We start from the raw sequence: 11,288 nt of genomic DNA, 5'->3' as shown, positions 1-11,288 counted from the left end.
ATTTCTCTAAAGCCCTGTTAGCTTACTTGAAACAAATGCTAAATTCAAATGAATGATAACTTCAACAGCAGATATATTAAACGTTCTTGTTTCTCTAACTCATCACATGAAATATAAAATAAAAAATAATGTTGTTTCTGTACATATATTGTATCGAGATATAAACAATTATTTGTCGTATTATTATGTTAAAGAAAAGATGACAAATATATTAAGCTTCAAGGCAGAGCAATTTGAACTTTGTACAGGTAAACACGCTATTCATACGCGCGAAGGTCCATTATTTTAACGTTTGTTCAGCTTGACGCAAAATTTTCAAAAATAAATTTCTTTGCTTTTAATTGTACAAACGTATTTTATATCGAATCAGTTAGATAACGACTATTACTTGGAGTCTACTAACAATGGTTAAAAGTAATACATTTCAATCTTGTTTTCAGGATTTAATAAAAACATGCATTTTTAGTTGTTCATTAAAATAATATTTCTTTAAAGCAGCACATGATGCCCGAGGCTATACCGCTGATGTATACACATAAACGCAAGGCTGATAAAGGGAGGACCGTCATTTCTCCTGAGTGTTAATGTGTGTCGTATGTGGACAATTCTTTAATAGACATTTTATGATGAGAACGACTTTCCCTTCAGTCTTTATCGAAATAGTTCTTAGCATCAGTAGGGTAAATGTAGTGGCATGTTTAATGTATCATGTTGGAAATATATTGACGGCTTACCTACTGTTCGCGTCATGAACACAGATTAATGATTTATTCATGACGTACTGAATGACAAAAATGGAGAAAAAGTATTATTATTAATTATCCTAATTATGACTCTATATATCAACTTCAAGAAATCACTGGTTCTATTGCGTCTTCATTCGACAGCTACAAATACGTGTGAAACGTTCGTCATTGAGTCTCATTCTTTAATTATTTTGTTATCTATGCTCTAATCATACGTTTTATTGTTTTTACTCAAGTTGTACCCAAAGACCAGAACCGACAAGGCAAATTAATGCGATAAGGTTCTACTAAATGACTAACATAATACACCAACAAGTGTTATGATGTTGTTTCAGTCAACAGTGAAGTGTTACGACAGGGTTCAGGTCAAATAATCAAGTAAAAAGGAAGAGTATTCTGACTGGGTTTTGTCCATTAACGAACATAATAAATCCTAAAAGTGTTTTCTTTGGGTTCAAGTTAAAGGCTAAAACATTAAGCGAAGTATCGTGTCCAATTACAAACGAAAGATCAGGTAAAATTTTATTACATTGTCCAAGTGAAGGAACAACGTAATAAGGAAAACCGTTGTGACGGCGTTCAATTCAATCAAATCATGAAATTAATAAAAAAAAATAAAAATAGAAACTTTATCAATAATCAAGAAGAAACTACCAAAATGCAAACAAAATCTTACACCAATATGACAAATCGACAAAACTAAGGAAAAATATAAAGGATTATCTTTCGAAAACAATTGAAAATTAATCTGACAAGGTGTTCCTCGAGGGAAGGGATCTTCTGATTTATCGACGACATACGCCTTGTAAATATAGGCCAAATCCAAGTAATGTAACGTCCTCATAACGACAGCGGGGGTAATGACAGCTTAAGAACAAGGCTAAATATTAACAAAAAGAAAAACAGCGAAGTATTTTAAAGGGTCTTATTTAAAGATGAAAGTACTTAGGGATTCCAACCAAAGACAAAGGTAAAATGACAAAGTACTCCGACGGGTTTAAAGCAAAATGCTAAAGACAAAGATGACGTATCTGACAAGTTGACGTCAAAGACTAATTTAAAAATAGCAAAGGAAATTATGCTACGAAGTTATTGCCACAATGCAGAGAAGTAAGGCGGGATTCAAGTCAAAAGCCTAAGTCCCAAGACGACGTATTGTGACATGCTCTAGGAGAAGACAGTAGCACAGCAAAAAATATTATGACAGGGTCAAAGTCAAACTCCAAATAAACAAGGCAAAGTGATGTGTCGGGTGAACCGAAACAGCAAAGTATCAAGGAAAAGTAATGTGAACTGGTAGATGCGGCAAAGACCAACGTATCTAGGAAAAATAATGTAAATGGGGTTATAAGGCACAGGGAATTTACGTAAGTCATCATTGTTGGTCTTTGGTTTGACGCTCGCTGCAGTATGTCTTGTGTTACTTGTGGTGTGTTAGACCCGTCCTTCCGTCAACGTGTTATAATGCATATTAATCATTTATATTTGTTGAACCTGCCTCCATGGAAGACGCCAAATTTAAGCATACACAAGTCCATGACTAATGCTTTTTTTAAGCATTCACACGTGGATTATTGATGATAATTTGATGCATTATGACACGTTGATGCAGCAATGCCTAAACACACTAGAGCAGCACACGGCAAAATACTTCGACGAATGTCATCCTAAAGACCAATGTAAAAAATTCAAACTATACTATCATGGTATTCAAGTCAGCGACGGTTCAGTTTTGTAGACAGAACAATCATATTTGTCATTCAAAATTATCTCTACTTTCATATGTGTACATTATCAATTTAACATGTGAACGACCTTTTATCAGATAAATTATGCATCCTTGATATTCACGTCAACGTTTTATACGAAAGCATGTTTACCTTAAAGTTTCTACTGGGTAAGTTGATAATCTCGGACATTACACTGTACAGTCCTATCACACATAATTAGCATTACACCAATATTTGATATAATACAAACACTTGAAACGTTTATGACAAACTCATGTTCGTTTTAAATGAATATTCAAATTCAAAAGCAAAGTAAATGTTCATCTCGAGAGGTGAAACGTAAATAGATATCGACTATATATCAAAATAGATTTTTTTTAAAGGAATTTTATACCACACATGATAATAGCTGTATACGTATATTATCATGGCGTTGCCAATATATATAATACCAAACTGACCAGGAGGTCATAGGACTATAAATCCTGTAGGACCGGTTAACGTTAGCTAGTATTATCAATAGCAGTCGTCAAAACATGACCGTTTTGTTTATTTGCTTGTATTGCAGGTCATGTTAACAGCCATGGACATTTATTTAGGGACGTGTCAGATCTTTGTGGTGGAGGAAAGCCGGAGTACCCGGAAAACCATCGATCTGCGGCAAGTACCTGCCGACTACCCAAAACATACATGTGTTATTGTCTAGGAACAATAGATATTTCTACTGAACAGATACAGTATTATGTTGGCACACTTTCATGTAGAGAGTGCTAGCAATCTGTCTTGTTTCTTCAATCTACATGTTTAATAGTGGCTTTGTTACTTACCACCTATGTAAAGCAGTATAATGGTATTAGCAATTGATTGTTTGAAGTGATGTACTGAAAGCTTTAATTTTTATATTACTCACCAATATATGGTGAATTGTTAAAGTCTCATTGGTTTCGGTGTCTTCTTTCCCTTTCAAATATCTCTTTTTGTGCTGATAATGTGCTATCTACCTTGCTCTTGTCCGTTAACGTTGTAGATAATTTGTCTCCCTTTGTATGGTTACTGTGATATGTTTTGTCATTTCGTGCTCGGACATGCTTTCTTTGTTGACGCTGATGTTACATGTAATCTCCTCCTGTGGTGCTGGTCCCTACAGGTAGGGCGTAAGCATTGTACCTGTACTTGCATGATCGTACGAGGCGACTAAATTTGGGATCTTATCCTTCTTTCTAAACAACTTTTCCTTCCTAATTTTTACCTTGACAATGCCTCACTCTTGGCCTTCAGTTGAGCGTTCGCCTCTGTGAGGAAGGCTTTGGGTTCTGTCCCCTGGCCGAGACATAACAGAGTCTGTAAACCCCGGGTGGGGTGTCCTGATCGGTGTCTTCGACAGTATTTTTCATTAAGGTAGTACTATAGAGTCAGCATCAGTTATCATAAGGAGACAAACACGAACATATTGGAGTGATTTGGTGTTACATTATTGGAGTGATTTGGTATTATATTATCGGAGTGATTTGGTATTATATTATTGGAGTGATTTGGTATTATATTATTGGAGTGATTTAGTATTATATTATTGGAGTGACAGGTTTTTGCGAAACATTTTTAGGATCACTTCAAAGATGTGAATCAACATTTCCTATTTTCATAAAGGCCACTTGTCTTACACGTATCGCACTCGTCTGCTGGACATCGTTTATGTAAAGGGAAACATAAAGTTATTAAACCATATCATCACGATTGTCTCTATTGCGAAACAATTGTTTAATATGTTTTTTTTTAAATAATTTCATAATAAAAAAATGTGTTGCGATGCAGTTGACATAACTGTGTTTGCTAGAAATTAGAATATTTCAAAAAAGGGTCGGGGGGGGGGGGGGGGGGGGGNGGGGGGGGACGGGCCTTTTATGGCAAACACTGTACACTAGATCAATGTAGCCATCTAGGAATGCAAGATATCAGAATGAGTGTCCAGTGTATACATGTAGAACGTGAAAGGGAAAGTGACTGAAAGGCAGGTAACGTCTTTATGTTGCTGTATCCTCTTTACAGAAGGGGGGATACTCCAAGTGAAGAAACACTGTGATGGAACTCTTCTTCGCAATTATACAATGTAACTAGTACAATGGTACGTTACACCTTAAACATGCTGGCATCACGATGCAAGTGCTACTGAACCCAACGCAAATATAACAAAGAACAAAGGTTATTTATAGAATTATAATATAATTTATCTTAGTTGAAACATAAGGGTACAATACTAATGCAAATCTTCATATTATTTATCAAACGGACATAATGCGAATAACAATTATATTTCGTAATAATAGACTAAAGTGACTAAAGAAAATCATTATTAATAGTAATTATTTAAACCTAACAATCGAGTCGATTACTTGTCATCAGACACATTTAACAATTTACTCCAGATCCTTTGAATGAGCACTGTATATTATTTTGATAATTTATGGAGTTACGTTTTTGTAAACAACCTTTTCCGTGTTTTTCCCAATACAAATACTACATGTAAATTGATGAACAAACCTTTTAATACAATACGCGATGCATTTCTGTACTGAAACAAAAAGTAATTTAGTTCATCTGGCCTACAAAGTTCTACCACTACGTACTGGGTTTCGTTGTGGACAGTTAATCTAAAAAGTATTATACTCTCAAAACAAAATCCTTTTCCAGATGCACAGCGAACCGTGCCAGTACCATGCATCCTTGTATGGATTTCATATGAACCTTTACCTGCGGAGTTATTAGTTGTGCATGCCCATATTTAACATGGTGACATCACGTGGTTGACACAGACATGTATATATATATGTGTGTGAAGTGAAAATGTAACTTGCTGTCATCAAATCTGTTTAAGGCAAACCACTTAGATAGCGCGGTAATAGGGTCACACAAAAAACAAAACCGTCTCAGAATATTTTACCCATAAACTGTGAATCACTTGTATCGAGATACATATTTTAGCATTAATGAAAAATAAATTAATTAACTGAAATCATAATAAGAGGTAAATATTCATAATTTTCGCAAAAGAAAAGAAAAAATTGATCAGAAAACAATAACATGAAACACAGTAATATAAACTCCTCTTCCTGAATTTAATCAGTTTGACGGTTTGCTTACGAATATTTTACGACTTTAAGTGCATATGTGCACGGGTTTATACTCGTTAAGTGTGACCAGAGGAAATAACTGCTCAAACATGTCGCATTAATACAACTAAGTCACGTGATATATAGCATTATGCATGGTTCCGCGCACAGGTAATACACAAAACCAACATACGAACCGTATTGTTTTCATAAACAAGGCGAGACAGTTAAATTAATAACTTATCTTACAAATACAATTGCGCACTTCTAGGCATATTCCAAAAACATCATAGCAATCAATTACATTAACATGTTTAAAAAGGAAAAGATGTGCTACCAGTTACGTGCCCGTATATATATATATATATATTCTTCTAAAATATTGCGCAATCAGCAGTGGTGTGATAGAAAAAATAGAGGTTAAATAACAAAAATTAGTGTGAGAAAATATGATTCATAAATGAAAGCATAAAAAAAAAAAAAAAAAAAAAAAAAAAAAAAAAAAAAAAAAAGAAAAATAAAATATTACCTAGTTGGTGTAAATATATTAACACCTAGTTGGTGTAAATATATATACTCACTGATTGAAATTTACACTCGTTGTAACAGAGCTGGCAGCAGTTTGCCCACTTGGCATTATCCTCATAATTCCAGGGGTTACACTAACTAAACGTTCTCCCCACCCCTAGAATATGCTATGACAAAATTGAAGGCACGCGGCTCATTTTTGTCTTGCCGCCACGAAGTAGTCATGGGCCATTGACTTTGTAAGCATCTTCGTTGACATTTAGTTTTCGTTTAAGTTAGTTTCTCTGATATGTGCAGTGATGGTCAAAGTGATGGGCACAGGCGAGACATATCAATCTGAATGGCTTGTCTTTGGCAACAAATACTGACCCAAGCGCTAGGCTTTCCGTAGCATCACACGACTTCAACGTGAGTGAATCTTAATGCTACGCTTACCTGTGATTATGTTTGATGTCTTATCCACAAGGTGCCGCGTACACAGGCATCATTGTTGTACAATGGATGCCGAGAACGAAAGTGAACATAACCCCTTGAATGTCGAGAACGACTTGGCATCAAAAAGATATCTAACTCATTTATAGAAATAAAAAAATCAAACGTATATTCCTTATATAATTCTACTCTTTCTCTAGTTGCTTGTTTAGAGTAACGTTTCTCATACTTCTTCAGCTTTTTTATGATTTTTTTACATAGGTTCTTTCAGAAAAAAACATTTAATTGTTGTGATTTTGAATTAAACTGATCATTCTCAACAGGAATTATTTGAGAAAAAACATCTGTCACAGAATTGGAATCGTAATATGTGGAAATAAAAATAAGCGGTTAGTTTAGGTAAATTCGCTTACAAAAAACGAAAAAGAAAGTGAGAAAGAAAGAGAAAAAACGAAAAATTCACGACACTAAAAGACATGAAAAAAACGAAGATAAACTAAATAAACGTAATTAAGAACACGAATTGCAAGTGATTACTGCTAACAATAAAATAAGAATTTAAAAATAAAACTAAAAAAAAAATGCAGCAGTTTACAAAAACCGGGTGTATTGTTTTAACGAGGGTAATTGATATACAACCGATCGTCATATTAATCTCGGTAACATTTCCGGTTTTTCCATGCACTTCCGGTTCAATCGTGTAGGATGAAAACACTCTTGTTCAGGAAACTTTTTTGAAAAAATCGAATGGCCATCTTTTCCTTGCTTTTATATAAATGTCAATTATCACTATATATGCTGAGCACATATTCATCTCTGGCGACTTTCCTTGGTAAGAATTTCTTTTTATTATAATAAAATAATATAAATATTTTGTTATTAACGATTATTTTTTGTAATCATTCAATTATATTGCTGCTTTCAAAATACTTTCTTTTTAAATGGATGAAAAATATATCAAAGTGTGTAACAATATTCATTCAACCTAACGGGTTACTGATATACCGACATTGCGACTCCATATATTATAAGATGGAAAACAATAAAAAAATCAATAAAGCATTTGGAAGAAGGGGAGTATCAGCAGTATAAATCTATTAAAAGAAATAAAACATAAAAACGCAACAGCGTACTAATTAACAATTGATTAGTGTAAATACAAAACGTTGGTGCTATTAGTTATGTTACAACAGAAACGACTGCTAACATAGCAGACAGTCAAATTTAAATATGGCAGTAATATAATTAAACACAGTGTTTAATGCAGTGATAGTGTTAGGTTCACTAAAATAATCTAAGAACAATGACCGTTCTAAAGCCAAAATAACTCTGAATAAATGTTTGAATGAGCTAAAAATATTTTCACAGCTGAACCCAATTGTATTAAGAAAACTCCAATTCCAGAGAGCACGTTCGTATTAAAACAGTGCTGGACCATTCAAAGCATAAAACACGTGGTGTTGGGCACGTGGTGCTGGTCATTTGTTTGAAAACTAAATGCTAATATATAATTAAGTTCCATTTAAGTCTTTCAATAATCCTAGATTTATTTTAAAAAACCCCACTTATTTTGATATTTAAAACGAAAAAAATTGTATTTAAAAAGCTATTTTGTAAAATTATCATATGATTAAAAAATATAAATATAATTGACAGAATAAATCAAGGCAAAAATGACACTGATATACATTAAATGTGGAAAAAAAGATTATCCAAAATTAATCATCCGTTTCGTTTCTTTAGAATTCTTACATTTTTATCCAGAATCTTGAGTAAGTCACAAGAAAGTGCAGTTAGTCTGAAGGTTTTGGTGACGTGCTAACCGTTACCATAGAAATGTGAGATACAGCCAGGTGAGCAAGTTATTGTGCGGAAGTACATAACATAGTTATAATCTTAATCCGGATTCGGATTATCCGGAAATGTTACTTTCCAACTCTTTGAAACTCTTTGAAACTCAACAGTACTTGTCTCATTGATTCCAAACCGGCGTTTGTAAGACTTACATAGATTCAAGAGTCCATAGAGTTACAGAAACAAACATGTATGTATATAATTATATTACATTTATATATATATATATGTAAATAGTATGTATAGATATATATTTATATATGTTTTCATATTTTTGAACAATAACTACAATATTCCAAGAGGGACATCACAATAATTCTATGATATCACAAACCGCAGTAGTTAATAGAGAGACATGATATTAAAATTTAAAACATGAGTTCATTGGTCAGTACAAACAATATAGGACAAGATAGTTCAGTGACCACTCGCCAGATAACACTTCAATGAAACGCTGTATCTTAAAAAAGAGTTCACATCAGTTATCGTTCTTTGTGCTTTCACCTTTCCTGCGGATATTGCACCGATGACGACATTTCAGCTCAAGGATGTTGTAACGTTTCTTCGAACGACAACACCATATAATAATTAAACGCTTGGTGATTGGTTAATAACTCCTGAACGAATTCCAACCATAATTGTTCTTTACCCGCAGCGTTTATAAAGTACATGTTGTTTCAGTAGGAAACACACATATACCCTTTGCTTTTAACACGACCAACAGACAAGGAAAATGCTTAAAATTCACAACCCTTTCAACCCTATGTAACTTTAGTAGACTCTACCATGCGTTGATCTGGATGTGTCCATTATGGTCTACAGTGGTGAAAGGGCTAAATGTTCATTCCGCATATTCACTCCGTTCACAATTTAATAATCTTGTCTCATACATGTTAGTTTTCTTATTGTTGAACTCCGCAAGGAGCTCACTTAAATACACTCAGATATCTGGCTTAGTGGGCTTTTTGTTAATGATGCGTGTCGTTCAATGTTCGTTTTTCGAATCAGTCAAATATGCTCAGAGTTGAATACTCCGTCTTCAACCTTTCATATCCTATAAAACATTAATGGAATCAAAATAACTGTCCGTCACATTCGAATTAGAATTGATATCTATTCTTGAAATTGACCATAACGCTACTATCTCTAATAGTTCCATTCCATCTAAACGTTAAAATTCCTGGCTCAAATCCTTCCTTCCTCGTTCAGTTCAACTTACACATTACCATTTCTAACCCAATTGTTATCCATATGGTTTAACTCAATTAAAACGTCCATGCTCCTGGCTAAAATCCTGTCCAAAGTCGTTCAATTTAACTCTTATTTGAATACTCGCTTGAAGAGTAATATTCCTTACATCAATCGTTCAATTATTTCACCTTGGAGTCTGACGCTGCACAATTGTCCTCAGCCGTCCTCCAATGATTCCCGATTCGTGTCCACTATGACATACATGTTCTATGCCGTGTTTCAGTTGTTAATAAATCAACCTTTAACATAACAGACATATTTTGCAAGTACACTGCACCCTCGAAAGACGGGGATTCCTCTAGATCTTTCCACATACATGTTTTCTTTCCACATACACGTATTCGTTAAGTGTATATTTTGATTTTAGGAAAAGATGTATCTGTATACGACATTGTTTTTTGTCTAACACACATATATATATATGTTTAATACAGAGCTTTCCTTTCGATACATGTTCCACTTGGTCATTGTCATGAGATACGTAATCCCAATAGTCATTTATGTGAGACACACGTTTCCATTGGTAGAATGGATCAGAGTTTCTAGTTGACCTATTTTTTCATTTTTACATACAATGTTATCATTCAGGTCATTGCATGTTAACAGTTTTGCTAGGTTTTACTAAATCTACATTTCATAAAAACCTTTCTCAAATATATATAGTTTACATTACGTCAAAAAAGCAATTGGGAGTATGACATTCCATTGGAAAACGTATCCTGTAGATATGGTGTCAATAAACAAACGACGTGTTGAATTGTAAATACGTTTCCAACAAAACAGCAACCATTAATAGTTTTATATATTGGAAGGCCATTAAAAATAACCTTTTATACGGGACACACTTCTGTTGGGGAGGTACACATTTTTGTAACTACACTGGCTATTGCAATCTAAGAATGACACGGTAATATGTATACCTTACTGGTGTTTACAATGTAACACCAAATCGACATATATTATATACACCCCTTATTTATCCGTCACAATATTTACCGTGTGAACACCCGTTTCTATTATTAGATGTTATGTAGTGTATATTTCTGCCCATCAAATTATGAGCCGTGGCCCCTTATTGGCTGATGTGCGTTTGGATATGTATTTCCATTGGTTGAAGCATGCCGTCGGAAATCAGCATCTGGTGACATTTTTGTCATCGAAAAAGTGCGGGTCAACCTGTATATCACAACATTATAGAGCTTATTTCGAAACACATACATAACAAGTGTTTCGATTGGTTTACTGCTCTGCTATATGTGTTGTCATTGGTGGATTTAAATTATGCTCTCCTTGTCTTGGCTAGGTGCGACCCGTTCTCCTTTGAGCCAGTACGTGATCACAGTTCCTTTGCCCTGAAAAGAAAAGAAATACTACTGATAAACATTGTTGATAACTACATTTTATATCACCATCTTTGAAGACAGAAAAATGAGGTTGTGGTACTTGAGAATAAAATTTTACACATGTGGTGATTGAAGTGTTTTGACTCTTCAAATTGTATCTGGAGTGGTAAATTTTACGTTGTTTTTTTCAAACCTTTTCAAATGGTATTTTTCATAATTAAAACTTGCAATTTCGACCTTCAGCGTACTCATAGATAATATAACAACAGAGTATGTATGGTCCTTTGAGTGTGGTTG

At 34.0% G+C, this 11,288-nt stretch overlaps 1 protein-coding gene across 7 annotated transcripts in view; it reads right to left on the bottom strand.

Moving 5' to 3' along the window:
* Positions 1 to 4,675: 4,675 nt before the first annotated feature.
* Positions 4,676 to 11,288, bottom strand: part of LOC110464603 (atrial natriuretic peptide receptor 1-like) — a 405,449-nt gene continuing 398,836 nt past the window's right edge. For all 7 annotated transcript variants that reach the window (XM_021519912.1, XM_021519909.1, XM_021519914.1 and 4 more), the window contains one exon: positions 4,676 to 11,000. In XM_021519912.1, coding sequence (XP_021375587.1) covers positions 10,923 to 11,000 — 78 coding nt within the window. In that variant the 3' untranslated portion in view covers positions 4,676 to 10,922. The remainder of the gene's footprint in view (positions 11,001 to 11,288) is intronic.

This window comes from Mizuhopecten yessoensis, unplaced genomic scaffold (genome assembly GCF_002113885.1).
Source record: "Mizuhopecten yessoensis strain PY_sf001 unplaced genomic scaffold, ASM211388v2 scaffold11013, whole genome shotgun sequence".
Taxonomy (NCBI): Eukaryota; Metazoa; Mollusca; class Bivalvia; order Pectinida; family Pectinidae; genus Mizuhopecten; species Mizuhopecten yessoensis.
The sequence above is the reverse complement of the archived record's forward strand: the minus strand, read 5'-3'. Positions and strand labels throughout refer to the sequence as shown.